Source organism: Thalassophryne amazonica, chromosome 11 (assembly GCF_902500255.1).
Source record: "Thalassophryne amazonica chromosome 11, fThaAma1.1, whole genome shotgun sequence".
Classification (NCBI taxonomy): Eukaryota; Metazoa; Chordata; class Actinopteri; order Batrachoidiformes; family Batrachoididae; genus Thalassophryne; species Thalassophryne amazonica.
This window is the reverse complement of record NC_047113.1, coordinates 70,870,794-70,890,645: the sequence shown is the minus strand read 5'-3', so window position 1 is coordinate 70,890,645 and position 19,852 is coordinate 70,870,794. Positions and strand designations below refer to the sequence as shown.

Below are 19,852 nucleotides of genomic sequence, written 5' to 3'. Positions count from 1 at the left end.
TATCAAGCTGGCCAGGTCAAAGCTACAAAAATGGCTACCATTTTTTCTAGAGTGTAAGAACTCGTTCAGGCTGTGGTTGGCAATCCGGCTTGAGCGGGATTCGAGCCAAATCGATATTTTCTGAATCTGAACAATGTAAATCAGACTTAACCCAGATTGTTATCTATCCGGCTCTGAAATCCGGATTTGAGCAGGATTCGCAGAAGTCTGAACACAAATGTGGCTAGAATCCAGCTAGTTCCAGGATCATGACTTTAAACCTCCTCACTGCCATGTGTCCTCTCCACTGTGACACCAATCAGGTGCTGCCCCTGCTGTTGCTGGGACTAGAGCCCGACCGATATGGATTTTTTGAGGCCGATGCCGATAACGATATTTGGATGAAAAAATGCAGATAATCGATAAATCGGCTGATTTGCCGATATCCGATAAATCAGCCAATAGTGAATCTGAATGTTTCAGCCTCTTAGCAGTAAACTAAAGTTTTTCATGCTAGAAATAAGGTCTACACAACGTGGGCTTAATAAAAAGCTTGACCGACGCAATGAAGCACATTTGACACATTACTACATAAACTGAGTTAATCAAACTGAGTTGAACTGAAACGGGAGAAATGTGGCGTGAATGTAATCGCAAAGTTATTACAAACAGCATCCTTATAAACTTACTTGTATGCTTTTGTCAGCCGATCAGTGCAGTGTGATGGCGAACTACGGGGGCCGGTGATGAACACATTTAAGCAGCTATTTGGCTCGAATGCCGCTCAAGCCAGACTGCCAACCACAGCCTGAACGAGGTCTTACACTCTAGAAAAAATGGTAGCCATTTTTGTAGCTTTGACCTGGCCAGCTTGATACAGAATAGTACTCAAGATGCAAAATCAGGTCTGGGAGCAGTTAAATGGAGTCAGAGCTGCATCTACTGGAACATTATTTCAGTAACTGTTCTGTTTATGAGAAATTATCGGCGTTCTATCGGCAAAATTTCGGCCGATAGTGAGTACTCTGAAAAGGGCTTATATTGGCTGATAATATTGGCCGGGCGTATTGGTCGGGCTCTAGCTGGGACAGCACCTTCTCCCTTCCATGTGTCTCACACACCCCCACTCTTATGTCCAGAGCCACATGCACACACACCTGTGCCATCAGTTCCAGACACCACTTTCAGCTTCAGCCGGATTGAGTTTGGATGCGTGTGTAGAATGAGCAGGATTTGAAAACCAGGTCTGAATGCGATCCGGCTATAAAGCAATCTAGACTGAATCCAGCTCGAGCTGCATTGCCAACACCAGTCTGAACAGGGCTGCAGTCGTATTTATAGGGGGTTTTCCCAAGACATCAAAATACCAACAATAAAAGTACACCAAAACAATGCACAAATATTCCAAATTAAAGAGCTAAAAATAACTCAAATGGAGTCATTTTTTATTTTAGTGTTTCCAAGGATGTAGTCCAACAATCTGGGTTCATTTGATTATTTTTTTCTTCTCCAAACTGTCACACATAACATCCAATATTGTCCAGCACACATTATCCATATTGCTTATCATTAGAATTTAACAATCTTTATGTTACACACCACAAGCTAAGGGCTTCCCACTTAAATGACCTGTTCACGTTTACATTTTTCTGTGGGTGAGAAATCCATGTCCACCTGACAATTTCTTTTGTTCAAACAGTGTCAAATATGTTATTCAACACACATTTATTTGTCCATCTCACTTTTTGGGGGAGGGGGGGCAAGGGGGATTTAAACGCTCTAAGTAACAGTACAGGCTGTCATGCGCACATGTGCTACACTATGTTGCTGAACTTGCCCCCAGCGAAATGCTGTGTTCAACATAAAAAAAAAACTGCTTTTTTTTCCTTCTGATAAAAAAACTGCTTCATGAACACATTTGATCATTTTAAACTGGCAAAGTGAAGGCGTCTGTGATGAACTTCAAGCAGGATCACAATGAGATCAGTGACTTCAGTCAGCCTGCAGACAATAATGAGCCACAGTTACACTAGTAATTACTGAGTGCAGCACTTCAGCAATTTAAAAGAACATTCGCAACCGCTGACTGTAAAAGTCGGTTTGTTGCTGCTTTGAAGACCAACACTTTTATGGCAGGTTATGCGCACAACATAATTCATAGCTGCTAATTGCTCTACAAGCAGCTAATGCTGTCAAGTGAGTGCTTTACGTTCACTGAGCTCAAGTCACAGAAAATATATCAGAGAGAAATTATGAGATCTTTGCTTTACGATTTCTGTTTGGTATTTTTTAATCAAGCGCCTCTGCCTCTATAATTTACTGCAATCGACCAATAAACAGGCGCATTCTGTACTACGGACGTGTTGCATAAAAAAAAAAAAAAAAAAAAATTAATATAGACTGAAGACTCTGCCTCCTGTGTGATGTGCCTGGAGATATCTGGACCAAAGGCCCCTGAAGGCATCCTAATAAATACCTTCTGGATCTTCTGTTTGCATTCCCCAACCTGGTGCTTTTCTCGACACCTGCAATTATACGGTGAAGCGGGTCTTCGCTTTAGCCCCTCTGATTTGCAGCCGCGGTCCTGCTCCCACCCACTGACAAGCACTTGATTTAGAGTCCGCTGCGGCGATCGTGATTTATGCCTCGGCTGATGATAGGTGTGCACATATTGTTTTGTCGATACGGCTTAGACAGCTCAAGGTCATTGCACGGTTAGTATTCAATCACCGCATCTTCCCCAGAAAGTGAAACTGTCACCAAACATCCCGCCCGATTCAGTCACATCATCAGAGGTTGTTACTCCATACTGCTGCCCTGCACGCACGCCTGCACGCACACACACATTGGAAGTTTACGCTCATCCAAGCGTGGCAACAGACACCTTGCACCGTGGAACTATCAAGCATCTACTGAGGCCATTTTTGAGTCACAGTGCAATGTGCCACACTTCATTAGCTGAAGGTATTTTAAGAAAGGTCTGACTGATGCTTCTGGAGTAAAAACTGGCAGCGGTTCTTTTGACAAAGTCACACGGTGCAAAGACATTCAGTTGTAACATGCAATACTCAGCAGGTTAATTATCAAGTTAAAGCCACTTTGATTTCCACTGGCAAGCTCTAGAATGTTCACGTGTGCTAACCGTGGTGCAGCTTCAACACGCCCACAACTGAACCAGCTAAAGCATCTTAAATTCTGGCGCCAGTTTGTGTAAATCTGCTGTCGAAACAAATGTTTACCGGGTCCTTTTCCTTTCCAAAATTTATCCGATAGCAATTCCCAGCACGTTTCCACAGTCCCAGGTGTTGCCAGCTCTGCAGTCATCTCGGGGAGGATTGCAGACAAACACGAGCCTTCTCTCATGCACACAGAGTTCCCAGCATTTCTTTTCACCAGACAGCGAGCAATATCACTGCTGGAAAGAAATGTGCACAAACTCACACGGTTCAAAACCTAATTCTGACTGGACTGTTTGGGTCAGACATGCTGTGTGTGAGTATGATATGCTTATAAAATCTGGAATTTCAGTATTGTCAGTGCTGTGATCACAGTGAGGATTTGCGTGCAAATTTTACCTGTGTAGCCTTCTGAAACCAGATTGGAAGTTGGACATTGCCATGATTAGCAACATTGCCTGATTGCCTTGACTGCTGTGTAACTATGCTTATATGAGTTTTGGCAATATATCTTAAGAACATCTACTGCAATTTTGACAAAATTTGGCAAATAAATTGAGCTTGTGGACGGGAAGGACATGGATCAATGTGAAGGATCAATGTCTAGTATCAGTTTTCTTTTTTACTTTCACTTTTGATACTCTGTGTGCTTCTTACCCTGTGTGCTCTATACAATGCTGCTGGAACCGCAATTTTAATGAGGGAATCTTCCCAAGGGATCAATAAAGTTCTATCTAATCTAATCTAAATTTCCAGCCCTGTACTAATCTAGAGAATGGAACATTTTATGGAAATGAGTTTTATGCTTTATGACTACTTTTCAGTAATTTAAAAAGTTTACATGTACAATTCATTTTTATCTATTTATTTTCAGAACACGTTGTGGTTATTGGGTGTTGAATAAATAAATAAATAAATAACTATATAAATAAATAACATAAATAATAACTAAATATTTAAATTGGGTTCTTTAGTCACAGTATTCATGAAATATGAGTTGATACATTAAAAAAAAAAAAAAAAGGTTGTAATCTTTGGCTGTAATGTTTTGAATCATCTTACCTCAGAGCAGTTACTGGGAAAATACTGAGGTACATGTTCCAAGGCCTTTCTAAATTATATTTAATCCATCTGTAGTTTATAATTGCTAAATGCTGTCATTTTGTTGCATCACTATTTCTTTTTCTTTTTTTCTTTTTTTTTTTTTGGAAAGTAACAGTATTTATGTAACATCTTGTATAACTGGTGTGGCGCTAGCTTCACATTAGCTGTGGTGTCAAGGCCTTGACATGCACCTGTTAGCATAAGCTGAGTGCCTTCACTGTGAGCAAAGGTATTTATAATGTGTTTAAAAATACACACTTAAGGTGGCTGAGGACCTTAAAGCAGTTATCATGGATTTAATCATTCATGCATCTTGAAAACCTGCCAGTGTCACATAATATAATGCTAATGGGCTAAGATTAGCATGAAAACTTGCTAGCGTCACAAAACACATTCCTACTAGGTGCAACATAACATAATGCTAATGTTAGCAAGAACGGAGTGGCTCCACTGTGCACAGTGGGATGTATAATGTACTTATAAACATGCTTAGAGTTACAGTTTTGTTGATAAAATTCTTACTGCGCATCTTCAGGTAATTTTACATGTTGCCTGAAAAAAAGACAATCTGACTACGTGTGGTTTTTTGGCAACAAAATCACACTTGGGTCTTAGAGAAATTATGGTAAAGATTACATTATTTTCTCATGAACAAGCTCAACAGCTCAAAGGCTAAATATTAATTGCAGGAAATGTACTATAGCCACCCTCATATTAAACATGGCTGTAAACTATATTTATGATTTTGGAAGAATATAATTTCCAGTGGAGCAAAGGTTTACAAAACCAGACCGCTTGTGCTAATATCTGCCATTTTGTACACAAACTTGGCAGATTTTACTTCCACATCCTCAAAATGTGAAGATGGCTTGTGATTAGGCATTGATGCAAATTCATATTTCAAATTTAGCTAAATTAAACTTGTCACAAGCTATTAGCATAGATTACTTGAGGAAATACAGCAGCTTCTTGGGAAACTCTGTGCAAATACATGCCTTGTGCTTTACTGGAATGAAATTTAAGTCTAAACAGTCATGGGCAAAATGCACATGTGACAGAACCATGAATCACAATATTTGGTCATGCCAGCTCCTTTGTTTTGAACCATCATGGGAATTGACAAATCCCATGCAAATTCTCATTCCCGCCTCCTCATTGACATCCTCATGTGAACTGGCAGAGGAGATACACAATACCAGTCCTTCTGAGGCGCACAGAAAATTATTTTTATTTCTTTCAGCTACTCCCATTTGTAGTTGCAATAACAGAAACTTGCGTCTCCACCTTTCGCACATTTTATATGCAAGTCCAGTAACCCTATAACATTGTGGTGTCTGGCGACAGGTGAGTGTGTCATGACATCCGCGTCTTCAAGTGCAAATGTTTCGTGTGTGCATGTGTGCATGCTGTGTGCCTCTCTGCCTGTAATAACATGTATGTAACAAGATGCAATATGTGTCATGATAAACTATGAGAAATATGGCACTGGCCCTATTGCTGAATTTTTTGAACGTGCTCGACTTGTCGTGGTGCTGCATTACTCCGGGTTTTACTCCATAAAACTTGCAATGTGACCTGAGTTTCTACAATCTTATAAACACAGGTGCTGCTGTGTCGCATGCAATTGGCTGAAGCTGAAAAGCAAGCAGTTGGCATCACAGAGACAAGCATATTGCATGACAATCTTGGCAGACAAGTTTGGCATTTTCAGTGTTTTTTTTTTCCCCCATTTCTACCTGATATGTGAGAATTTGGCCAAGTAAAGCAGATGAAACCCTGGCTAACTATTTACATTCATGCATTTGCTGGGTGTTTATTTCTAAAGTAATTTATAAACTGTGCCAAACTGAATTTGCAGGTCTACTGGAAATAAGTTGCAAATTTATTGATTTATTATTGCATGTCATGTGAAGGTGCTCAAAGCAAAGTTGCTTCTCTAAAACCACAAACTGCCCACTATATCAACTGGAGTTGAGCAGGTTACTCCACCCCGAGGGAGATGATTAGTCTGATTGTCGAGGGCGTAAAAGATGTAAATAAGTGACCTCAGGAGGAAGGACACAAGTTTTAGTCACTGCCAACAACAGCGACTTGAAGCTGTTGCCAGCAGCTACTTTGAGACGGTGGAAAGAAATGAAAAGCGGCATCACACGCTCATTTTGACTGAAAAAAGACAAGATATTTTGATGTGTGTTCAGTATTATCAGATGAGGTCTGAATGACGGTAAACGTCCTAGCAAGGCAGCGCAGCAGTTGAAGGATGAGATGACAACTGTCTGTAGTCTGCACTGCACACTCGGATAGATAGGCTGTGATTTTCCTGATGTTGAACAGGACAAATCTGCATGATCTAGAGACAGATGAAATATGTTCTGTAAAGTTCAGCTGGTTGACAGCTGTGACATCAGGATTTTTTACAGATTTGATCGTGAGAAGCAGCGAGGAGTCACTGCGGATGCTGATGTGATGCTGAATGGAGGGATTGGCTGGAATGAAAAGAAGCTCCATCTTTGACAGGTAGAGCTCATGATCCTTTATCCAGTGTGAGACTGGGAGGTTGTGACAGACTGTTGGCGCTGGGTGTTGAAGGTACGCTTGGTACATCCCCCACTGAACGTGCTGCCTATAGGACTGCCAGCATGTTTTCTAAGTATGTGCCAACATCCTATGATTTAGGTGATCCATAATAAGGAAAAAAGACGTCCAATCAGAAGGACACTAATTAACTAATTAAAATCACACCCGTCTGTTGGCAGATCCGGTGCCCTTTGAGTCGCTTTCACCACATTTTACAGTTGTCACTTTTGAAAAAAAATTAAATAAATAGATACTGATGAAAAACTGAGCTCAAGCGCGACCTTTTACAATATCAGGATTGTCATATAAATCTTATAATCGCACAAGGTCGCTTCTGAACAAAAATGTACCTTCCATCCTTTTCCATGAAATCACTTATGCGAGAACTATCAACTGTGAGATGCATCACTGTAATTTAACAGCAGCGTTTGTTTAGCTGTATAAACGGGAATGGTTTCCTATGCATACAGTATTCTGTACATGAGGCCACATCCCTCAACAGCTGTGAAGAACTGAAAGAAGGTGAAGCTGAAGACACAGAAATTGATGTTTGTTTTTTTTCTGAAATGTGTGGAAAGCTGTGTGAGTCTGCATGTGTTTTTAAGCATATTTTGCTGCTATTTTGTTTTGCTAATATGGTGTTGTGCTAAAAGAGGGGCCACAATGCTGCCACAAATAAAATAAACAAGAGCAACACAAAGTGTGGCACATGCCCCCGCTCATGTGTTAAGTTGGTGTATGGTTTTATAGTTGAGGAGATAGTGGATGTCTAGAAATTACAGTGCTTTCTCAGAATCATCCTTACCCCACAAAGTGAGATCTTGCATGGAATCCCAGACCAAGGGAGATTGACAGTCATCTTGTGTTTCTTCCACTTTCTAATAAATAATCATAACAGTTGTTGTCTTCTACCAAGCTGCTTGCCTATTGTCCTGTAGTCCATCCCAGCCTTGTGCAGGTCTACAGTTTTGTCCCTTAGACAGCTCTTTGGTCTTGGCTATGGTGGACAGGTTGGAGTGTGATTGATTGAGTGTGTGAACAGGTGTCTTTTATACAGGCAACAAGTTCAAACAGGTGCAATTAATACAGGTAAAGAGTGCAGAATAAGAGGGCTTCTTAAAGAAAAATTAACAGGTCTGTGTGAGCCAGAATTCTTGCTGGTTGTAGGGGGTCAAATACTTATTTGCAGCAGTAACATACAAATAAATTATTTAAAAAAAATCATACGTTGTGATTTCCGGATTTTTTTTTTTTTTTTTTTAAGATTATGTCTCTCACAGTGGACATGCACCTAAGATGAAAATTTCAGACCCCTCCATGATTTCTAAGTGGGAGAACTTACAAAATCGCAGGGTGTTCAAATACTTACTTTCCTCACTGTATTTCTATAGGGAAAGACTGGTATTTTAAAGATGGTATATGGTCTATTTGTAAAGCAAAAGATTGCTGGTGTATTGACCCCCATTTTCAAATGGATAGTTTCTAGCCTTCCCCAATTCATTGCCAAAAAATTGTTTTGATCAGACAAGATGCTTTCTTTCGTTTTTGTACAGAAACTAACATCAATATGGCATCTGTGGTGGCCATACTGGATAATGGACAATGGCCATTTTTGAAAGGCATCTCCAGTCACCAGAAAGAAATGGTTTCAATCATACGAGACGTTCTTAATTATTGTGCGGAAAAAAAACTCAAGATGGCGCTCTTTGAGGCCATACTGGATAACCGCCCACCCCATTTTCAAAAGGAACCTTCCTGTAGCCTCCTCCAATACAGATTTCAATCAGGCAAGATGTTCTTTAGTTAAAGTGCAGAAATCAAAAATTTACAGACTAACGCCTGGAAGGAGTGACAGTTTATATATTTAGCAACATTCTAAAAGTTAATCCAAGGAGCCATCTTATCAGCTTCTTGAAATAATAATTTTAGAATCCTGTATTCATCAAAATATTTTAATATTTTTCATCATCTTTGTTGAACCTGAAAATGTTGAAACTTGGAGGCAACTTTTTCCCTTAAATTTTAAATGGTTTTCTATCAGTTGGACAAACTAAACTCTTGTCTCATGTGTTTGGGAGTAATAAATGTTTACTTTTGGGTATGGCGTTTTGGTTAACTTCCATACTACCGCCAGTGACGAGTTCAGATGCAAAAGCCAGTAAGTCCTTTTTTTCAAATGGAGAAAAATGCAGTTGAAAATGAAGATTTAAAGGAAACCATATGCGGAAATGCACAGACTTTCATCAATAACATGAAAACAGTTTGTTCAAATTCTTTCATATTTTGCACACTGACGGTCCCCTTGACAGCCAAGTACATGTTGGCATCAACTAAAAATTTATGGTTTTGGAGATACTGGGTTTTGCATCTAAACTCTTAATGTAAAAATTCAAAATCCTGGATATAACAAATATCAAACCCAAAAAACATTATAAGTCAAATATTGTACTTTTCTCTTGCATGGTTAAAACAATTAAGCACATGGCAAGAGATAAAACATTTAAAAATGATTAACACTCTGTCTGTCTAACCTTTAACCCTCTGGGGTCCGAGAGCATTTTTTTGGACAGTTCACTCGCCTGGCATAAATGTTTTATTATTGCTGTTAACAGCTCTCCCTGCATCCCACAATCAAGTTTGTCTCTTTTTTTTCAGGACAACCTGTGCTTTCAGAATATATGTTTTTGTTGTGTTTTATAAGTGTAATAAAGGTTTACAATCAAAAATAGGCAAGGAAAAAAATAAAGCGAAAAATAATTTTCCACACACATTTATTCAAAACACACAGCAAACTATAATAAACAACTGTTTTGACACTTTATAAAGGTAATTTGAGGTCTTGTGTGAAATACTGTACAACAAAAAGGTGCAAACAATAAACACAAATGCACATTTTGAACAATATATACAAAATGGTTTATGCGTTTTGTTGTCCATTGATATGGTAAACAGTGTTTTACACAGAGAAAGCAACAGCGTTATCCAGTAACATTCACATGCAAACTAGTGGAGCAATCCTGATAGTTACACACTCTTTGTTTGAGTATGTGAGATTGTCATCAGTGGCTCTCCGTCTGCTCCTGCTTTCACTGATCGCTGTGCGTAATGGCGCAGGGCACATTGAGTATGTACTAATAGTATGTACTCATTGGAGCACCCAGGGGGCTATTCAAACGGGCCAACTAGTAACATCACTCCTCAAAACGATCTTTGGCTTTTCACGTGAGGTAAATCTGCCCTACGACTGGATTTTGGAAAACCATGTGACCCAATTCCGACAGTCACATTGCGTGCGTCATCACACAGCTTGTATGAGGAGTACAAAGTTGGCCGATGGCTGGCTCAAAGGTCCGCTGAGTTAACTTTTGAGCAAAAAAAAAAAAAAAAGTATGTTTCTATCTCATATCATTCAAACGTTATTTAGAATTTAGCAAAGCTTGGTCTTAGCAGTCGTATACGACGGCGTCAGCCCCAGAGGGTTAAACACAGTGTAAATCAGCTCCTTGAACTTTATCAAAAAATGTAAAAGTTCTTACTGTTATAACAACCAAAACCAATTCCGAAAACTTTGAGTAATTCTACTCATAAAAGCACAAAAATAATTTCCTTGGTGGAAGCAAAAACAAATGATAAAACATGAGAAATGCACAAAAAAACCCCACCCAAAACTTATACCTGTCGATATTTCATTCAATGTTGTGTTTTTGATTAAGCTCATTTCCTGGGAACACCTGGCGCCTGCGCTGCCCTCTTTGTGTGTTGTGGGCCATTAGGTGTCGCTCACCTGCTCTCCAGGGCCACATTGCTGCCCAGGACCCAGCTGTCCTGCAGCTGGACACATTCCGCCGTACTCTGCAACTCGGCCGCCAGGCCGGCTGCAGGGGGCGGGCTCGGGCTCCTCTGATTGGCCAGTGAGCCACGGCTCAGCGACGTGATGGACGGATGCTGCTTGTGTGGAGGCGGTGCTGGTGGAAGAGGGGGCGGTCCTTGCTGACTGGCTAGATGATCACCTGGACAGAAGGCGAGAGAGAGAGACACATTAGGGTGTTAGCTTTACTAATAGTCGCTAAATAAAAAACAAAAACACACACACTTGCTTTGTTGATTAAAATTGCACCCCGAGTCCCGAAACCGGATTGTTACGAGACAACAGATGGTTGAAAGTATGCATCTGCTGCGCATGCAAGAAAGCATGGAGGAGCTTAACAGACCAGCAAGAGTAAATACAACCAAGAGCAAGACATTAAAACGAGCTGCAACCACTGCAAAAAGAAGGGAAATAAAAGCCGCTTTTATTGTGACACATAATAAGTGTCAGGAAGCGCCACACGGCTGACAGTTGGCTTTCCTTAAACAGAAGGTCACTTAGAGAGGCAGCTGTTCTTTTATGGCCGCTTAATGCAACGTTTCAGGTTTGATTACAGCCAGAGAAGACTCTCAAATAACTAATGACCAGAACATCCATTAGAGCTCAGAAAGAACAGATTTTACAATTTCACACAAAGTCGCGTAATTGGCCCCCAGAATGACATGTGGTGATTATCTATCCATCTTCCCTGTTTAAAAGGTAAAAACCCACAGTGCTGACAATTCTTATTTGCTCCAATGAGTCCCAAATGGTTATTGTCCTTCTTGCTTCACAAAAGGCTCGGGGAAGATGAAGGAAGCTGAGGGAAGCATCTATAAAGAGCCGTTGTTGTTTTTGCATCCACATCATGAATTTTTATCAGACCTCCAGGAGTGGAATTTGAAGCATATTAAAACTGGAGGTCAGTTCTGATGTATGAATTAAACTTTGTTTCATCGCCCCCCCCCCCCCCCCCCCCCCAAAAAAAAACTCTTTGGACTCTCTCGGGGGCTTTGTAAAGACTTTTTAGCCACCAGCCAGCAGACAGCTTTTGTCCTTGTATGTGTGTGTGTGTGCAAGATGTGAAAAACAAGCTGTTCAGTGACACAAATCAATCCAGCTCTGGTTCGACGGTGATGGGACGACACATGCACACCATTCAGAGCTATGAATTCACTGCCGGAGTCACACCAATGTCGGTGACTAAACTGCAGCACAAATTACAGGGACGGAGGTAGCGCCAACAAAGGACGCAAGAAGCAAAGGAAGCAAGAAGTAGCTGTTAAAAAGAAAATGACCTCCGCCAAGGCTGTGATAAATTCTCCTACATTTGTTGGTTTGTATTTATTTATTTAATATTTCACTGGTTTACACAGATTAATAAAGCAATTCTCTATTACATGTTTGGACAGATCTGAATAAAGGGAAAGTCGAAGGACATAAAATAATTAAATATAATTAAATGCTATAAGCCAACACTTTGCATATCAAAGAGTCCTTTCCTCTCGAAACACTGTCTTGAAACTTTTCATAGTGAATCATTTTCTGAAGTAATTATGCTACTTGACATTTCTGAAAAGATGAATGCTGCTATTTTCAAGCATTCAAAAACAATGAGTTATTCTCTGAAGCAAGTGTTTAATTTGGCATTTCAGGCATTTGACACAATTTGTTTTCATAGGAAATTGTTTTATATAAAATTTTGAGCAAACTGGACAGTAAATCAGTTATTGAAGCCATTGTTTTATGTGTTGCTTCAAGCATGATGAAAGAATAAATCATTACCCAAAGTAACATGAAAGCAAGACTGAATTATTTTACAATATTTTTGTGAGATGTTTCATACAATTTGTGAAAATGAATCATTTTGTGAAACAGTTTGATTTACTGTTTCAAAAACTCAAAATGATACACAAAGCAAGTGCTTCATAAAATGCACCGCTATATGGAAATGCTGTAAATCCTGCTTTAAATAATTGTTTCAGGCAATGATTCATTGTTTCGGAATACTTTAAGTCAAAAATGAAACGATAGCTTCACAAAATTATAATTTTTTACTAAATAGTCAAAACAATACAAGAAACGATGACAAAATGATTCAGTTTTGAAATGTTCTAAACAGTAAGTTACAAAATTATTTTATAAAATGATTCATTGATTAATTTACTGTTAAAAAGATTCTGAAAGTTATTCATTGTTGAAAGCAATCATGTAATTTGCTGTTAAATTTCAAAAGAATTAATTCATTTCATAAACTATTGTGTATTGTTTCAAGCACTTCATAAAAGTTAATAATTCTGTGAAGCCACTGTTTCATTTATTGTTTCAAGTATTACAAAACAATAAATCACAAATTTAATGTTTGGGATATTTCAAAAGAGTAAATGGTTTTCTGGAATAACTGTTTTGTGTGCCATTTTGTTTTTTGTTTTTAAATATACTTATTTTGATAGAAAGTGCTCAGTTTACAGTTTCAAAACAGTGAATCACTTTGTGAAACAGTTTTTTAATCAAAGTTCGAAAAGCCTAATTTCTGCCATCACTACATGTGGATTATTTTGAGAAGGGCTGAAACTGCAAATTTGTAGCCCGAGATCTACCTATTGACATTTGATTCATGGTTCTTTTTTTTAAACCAATGTTGCATTAGATTTTGAGAGTACCCTCCACACATTGTCACTTAATGTTTGATATGGCCTCAGTTATTTCTAGTTACTTAGAGTTATTTTATTGTATTTATTTATTTATTTATTTTTTGCACTCTGATCAGTGATTTTCTCATATTTCATTTGCACCATGTGCATATGCAAAGTGACAACAGCAAGACAGTGAGATGGATCATATCCAGATGATTGGTGTAGTTCAGCATCAAGGGAAACATGAGTGCACAGAGCTCATGCAAAGGTCCAATCTAAATTTAATTAATTCCCAGCTGTAATTATACAGCAACAGCATGTAAATCTATAAAATCAAAATCATCTGGAGGTGGGGAAGTTTTTTCCCTCCCATTTGGTGGAGTGTGATTAGATTTTGATCAAATCCAACCACAGATGAGCCCCTCATCACTCCACAGCAACTTGTTCAAATTCAATTTTGAATCTTAATATGAAATCCACTGTGATATCTGCAGAGAAAACCATCAGGCTGTCCTGACTAAGTGATAATGCCGCCCCAATCAGCACTACCCGCTGGCCTGATTTTTAAAGGCTGATTTTAAAACATGTACAAGAATAAATGCTAATTTTATCATAAGTACTTGAAGCAAAATGTACAAAACTCCTGAACAACAAAATTATTTCATCCAGCGAAATAAAAATGCAGACAACTCACTCATCACTCATCTTCAACCGCTTATCTGGGATTGGGTCATGGAGGAAACAACGTTCCCAGAAAATATAATGGAAATATAATCTCTCCACCTTGTCCTGGGTCTTCCACGGGGATGTGCCTGGAACACCTCCCTAGGGATGCGCCCAAGGGGCATCCTTACCAGATACCCGAACCACCTCCGCTGGCTCGTTTCAACATGATGGAACAATGGCTCTACTCCGAACTCCCCTCGGATGACTGAACTTCTCACCCTATCTCTAAGGGAGACACCAGTCACCCTCCTAAGGAAGCCCATTTTGGCTGCTTGTACCCTCAATCTACTTCTTTCGGTCATGACCCAACCCTCATGACTATAGGTGAGAGTAGGAACGAAGATTGACCAGTAGATCGAGAGCTTCGCCTCTTGGCTCAGCTACCTTTTTGTCACAACAGTACAGTATAGTGAATGCAATACCTCCCCTGCTGTGCCTATTCTCCGGCCAATCTCACGCTCCATTGTCCCCTCACTCGTGAACAAGACCCCAAGGTACATGAACTCCTTCACTTGGGGTAAGGCCGCATTCCTGACACGCAGTAGGCAATCCATCGGTTTCCTGCTGAGAACCACGGCCTCAGATTTAGAGGTGCTGATCCTCATCCCAGCCGCTTCACACTCAGATGCGAACTGATCCAGTGAGTGTTGGAGGTCACCAGCCAATGAAGCCAACAGGACCACATGATCTCCAAAAAGCAGCGATGAGACCCTGAGCCACCAAACTGGAACCCCCCCCGACTACATCTCGATATCCTGTCCATGAATATCACAAACAGGATTGGTGACAAGACACAGCAGACCTCAAAGCAATGTTGAAGAGACGTCTCATCCAAGACAATCCCTCCACACCCACAGCCTTCAGCATTTCTGGATGGATCTCATCAACCCCTGGGGCCTTGCCACTGTGGAGGTGTTTGACTACCTCAGTGACTACCACCAGGGAAATTGATGATAATCCCCCCATCAGCTTCCAGCTCTGAATGCCTCCCACACCTGCTGCTTTGCCTACCCCACAACAGAAGCTGCCACCCTTCAGGCCTGTTGGTACCTTGCAACTGCCTCCAGAGTCCTCCGAGATAACATATCCCAGAAGGACTCCTACTGGGACATGCAGATATAAAACGTAAATGATATAAAAATGCAGATATAAAATGTAAATTGACAGATGTTGGGTTAACCTGATTATTGACAGTAAATCATCCCTTTTACAGCCACTTTGCTTGAGACAAGTCAGGGGATGGATACACAAATATTTCCAACTCACTGAATAAGTCTTGGACTTCAGTAATAAATACAAACAGTATGGTACTACATTGTAAATATGTCTATACTAGGGAGTTCTCAAAATCTGTGAAATGAGACTGGTGAGGGAAGCCACCAAAACACCATAATAACACTAAAAGAGTTAAAGGCTGCTGTGGCTGTGATTGGAGACTGGGCACAGTTCAAGTTTTGCCTATTGCATCTCGTCACACAGCTTTTTGGTGGAGTGGAACAGAGAAGGATTATCTTAAAAAGGTGTGAAATGTTAGCTGCAGCCTACACCTGATCAGTTTTTTTTTGTTTGTTTTTTTTGCTTAAAAAACAAAACAGTAGCTTTCTACATTCAACTCTTCACTATGCCCACTTTCTACAGTCACACCCACAGCAACCTATAAATACTAATAATGGAAGAGTTGTCATGGGTGTCTTGCTGGTTTCCTTCACTAGCCTCCTTGCATGGTTACGCCATTTTTTGCACTGCCGACTGCAATCAGATTCACAACACAATACCATACTGTTTATAGCTATGAGGGGTGACAGGTGGTTTGAGCCTGACCAAGAAAAAAACAGGGCATGGTTCTCCATCTTTTACATTCTGAGAAAACAACATTTCTCAACATTGCACACAGTGAGTCAAATTTCACACAAAAATGTTGGTTTCTCAGAATACAAAAGATGGAGAACCACGCCCTATTTTTCTAGGTCAGATTCAAAACTTCTCAATCTCCCCCCAATTTAAGATCAAGACACATTCGATGACAAAAAAAAACAAAAAAAAACAAAAACAAAACTTTGGATTTTTTATTATTTTTTGATGATACTAAATTGGTTCATCTGAATTCATTTCTGAGGGGTGCCTATAATGTGGACCATGACTATGAACACAAGACATCCCACTCATCTCCTGGGTACGGCTGTGAGTCCTATTAAGACCAGGCTAATAGAAATGCAGATTATCTTCTAACGCTGCTTTTATTTCACCTCTGGGCCGTATTCCACCATATGAGTCTGCAGCAGCCACAAGTTTCACTTCACTTTCAAGCAGAATAATTCCTTACACAATCACTGACAGTGGCGCACGAAGGCAGCAGAAACACTCAGGGACTAAAGCCAGAAAAATGTTGAATGTCACGTTAAGAGTCACATTGATGGCCTGTGCTGTAGATGTTCTTGTTTGTTAGTTATTCAGAGAAATGCTTTTTCTGGCTACAACTGGAAAATTGGTCCATTAGTAGTGCATACACTGATTAGTTAGCTGACAGTAAAAGAACCATCAAACACTTTGGCAATTGATCAAGGACAAGAGTGGTTTAATTTGTGAGCTAATATACAGAAATGTGTAACATTTAAACATACAAGATTAATATATTTAAATTTAAGCCCAGTGGTGGGAATAGTTCTACTAATCCGCTAACCACTAATTAGCAAAGCTAAGTTTTTGTTAGCCGATTAGCTTTTGAGCTAACTTTGAAAACCATCAGCGGCCAAATTAACTTCTGTTAAATTTAGTTCTTATAACCTTTAGACCGCTAACATATTTTAGTGGGCATGGTGAATAAAGCTTAACAGTTAAAAACATTTGTAAAGCCTGAAATCATACATTTTAGTGCCTGCCTGCTACATGTTTTGTGGCAGACAGACAGCTATGAGAGGTAGAGCTCAATCCTCTACCAGCAGAGGAGAGCTGGCTACCAGAGAGAAAGGAAGACGGGGAGGAAAAAAATAATTTATTTTCACAACCATGCAGACATATCTGCATGGCTTAGGATATGTAAAAAATACCAACACTTAAGTTAGTGTAACGTGTGTGTTGGTTTTCACAAATAAATCTGTATTTGTAAATATGTCTTTTTTTCCATTTGTAAAAAAAGACCATTTGAAAACTGAAAATTCTGTTACGTGATTCAGCACTTTTAGCGAATGTGTGGCAATTGGTATTCACACTGCCATGAAAACTGCAGCAGTGTTCATGGCAGTGTGAATACCAACCACTGATGACAGGAAACTAATTTTCCCATAATGCATTTCGGCATGTGTGTCTGTAAAACGCTGGCTTGTTGTTGTGTCAGTAGCTGCCAGTGTACTGGACTTAATACTAAAAGTTATCGATTTAACTTTTAGCTATAACTTCCGCTAAATTTTTTAGGGGTTTAGCGATTTAGATTTATAAAAGTTAACTTTTCAGTTAGCGGATTAACGAAAATCAAAGCTAACATTTTGGTTAGCTGTGCCCACCACTGTTTAAGACAAATGGGCCTTTCACACTGAATACGTCAGGCCAATCCTTCAACGTGTCAGAATCCGTCGGAAAATGCATCCGACGGATCCGACGCATGACGTCAGACGCGTCACTTTGGAAGCGGGGGAAAAAAAAGGGGGGCGGGGTTGCTACTTCACACTCTGGACGTTTCCACAATCTGAAAAAAGTTCAGCGATCACCATCTTGAATTTGCGTCGCCTGAACCACAAAAAAGCTTTAAAAAACAGCAGTAGAACGATTCTCCCATCACCCTGATCGGAAAAGCTTTTTTTCAGCTACTTTTAAGAGTGACGCCGACCGAGGGAGGACTGACGTCTTGGTGGGATATCGATCAAACCGCGACAGCGGGCTGACCCGCGCGGAGAAGCCGGCCTTCAGGCATCATCACTGGGCAGAGCGAGGCAGGCAGCCGGGGGAATGGAGCAAACCCACTCAGTCCGAAATATCCCACTTTTTGGATATATGCGAAGTCCCAGTTTGCCCAACGGAGGTCAGCTCTGCAGCTTTATCAAGGTCAGAATAATATTAAAATAAAACGTGATATTTGCACTGCTCTGAAGGTTTAATGATCTGCTAACGTTAGTGTAGCCTTTTAGCACAGTTGATCTGAGTGAACTCTTTAATTTCTAAATGGTTCAGTCTTTTTTATTTTTACCCATTTTTTTTTACAGCTTTTTTTCAGACACCACAAAAGCTCAACTTTAAATAACTTATTTTTTCAGGCGTTTTTTCCCATCGTTTCCCCCCCCCCCCCATTTCCCCCCCTTTATATATATATATATATATATATATATAAACTGTTTAGTGTTTCTTTATATTTAAAGAAATATTTTTATTTGTCCCAGTCTTCTTAATAAAAGGCTCTTTAAACATTTTATATTTTAACAATAAATGAACGGATCATTAAAAATGTCCACGAAATCAAAGTCCAAAGACATTTGCACAGGTAGAAGCTCTCCACTTATTGTGCTCAAATTCATATTTTAGAAATGACTGTCCTGATAACAACATTAAAGGCAATTACATATTTTGGCGAAATTAAAAGTTGAAATGACTATAAAAAAATTCATCATGAGGTTTATATCACAGAAATCCTACTTTACAATCACACTGCAGTCATTGTTAAATTATTTCCTGTTGCATTTATAATAAACATTTGTACTTATTTACAGTGTCTTTTTATGGTTAAAATGAGATATAAATAATCTACCAGACTTTAAAAAAAAAAGTACAAATTTCCATGTTATTTTGTCTAAAAATAAATGTCTGAGGTTCCTTATGTTAAGACATTATCTAATCTGAAATAACAGGTGGTTTTAATTTACAGATGAAAGGTTTCTAAAGAACCATTTATTGATTTATTTATCTATTTTAATTACAAGTGTTCTAATTTTTTTAAACAGTAATCAGAATTTCTGAGGTAACAAACAACAACAAAAAACATTTCCAAGGATTTTTCTTCAGAAAACTGCTCCATAAATGAGCAGTCCTGTGACAAGTTTGTTTTGTAGAGATCAGTGGTTTCAACACCAATCCATTTTTTTTTTTAACACTGATCCATTTTGTAGAGATCAGTGGTTTCTGCCACTAGTCTTCCATGTTTTGGCCCGACGCGTCGTTCCTATTGGACAACGCAAAGGTACGTCACAGCTCAGAGCATCGAAAGTTGGATTGGATTAAACTCTGACTGCATCAGCCTGCCAACAAGCGGCAGTGCAGTGCGCGCTCCCGTCAGATGCGTCGGTTTAGCTCGGCTTTTGACGAGACGCATCTGACGCATCTAAAACACAACACGTCTCATTGAAAATAATGCTTTTTATGTTGTGTGGGCCGCTGAAGAGGAGGTACTGCTGGCCCACCACCACAAGATGGCGCCCTGCTTGAAGTGCGGGCTTCAAGCACGAGAGGGTGTCGGAGCGACCAGGAGTGACAGCTGTCACTCATCATCCGTACCAGCTGTCACTCATCCACTACTCATCACCACCACCATAAAGGCCGGACTGCAACTCCACCTCCCCGCCGAGAAATCAGCTACCATTCAGGTAACCTTCTCTGCTGTAATTATTGTTGTCCAAAACATTGTTCTGTGTGCAGCCGTGTTCCTGTGGGCTCTGTCGGAGGCTGGATTGGCGGACAGTGAGAGGACGACGTTCTTCGCCTCTCACTCCATCCAGGAAAGAGACCAACAGGAGCTGCACGGGTGAAATTGTTGCTGGAGATGGAGGTGGTCCCTCCTAATTGTGTACAGACTGTGGGATTACTGAGTGTGCAACCTCACACTC

The 19,852-nt window shown here is 39.8% G+C and overlaps 1 protein-coding gene across 1 annotated transcript in view; it reads right to left on the bottom strand.

Moving 5' to 3' along the window:
- si:dkey-237h12.3 (teneurin-3) overlaps positions 1 to 19,852 on the bottom strand; it is a 515,809-nt gene that overhangs the window by 288,646 nt on the left and 207,311 nt on the right. Inside the window, 1 exon segment of the mRNA XM_034182118.1 lies at positions 10,621 to 10,846. Coding sequence (XP_034038009.1) covers positions 10,621 to 10,846 — 226 coding nt within the window.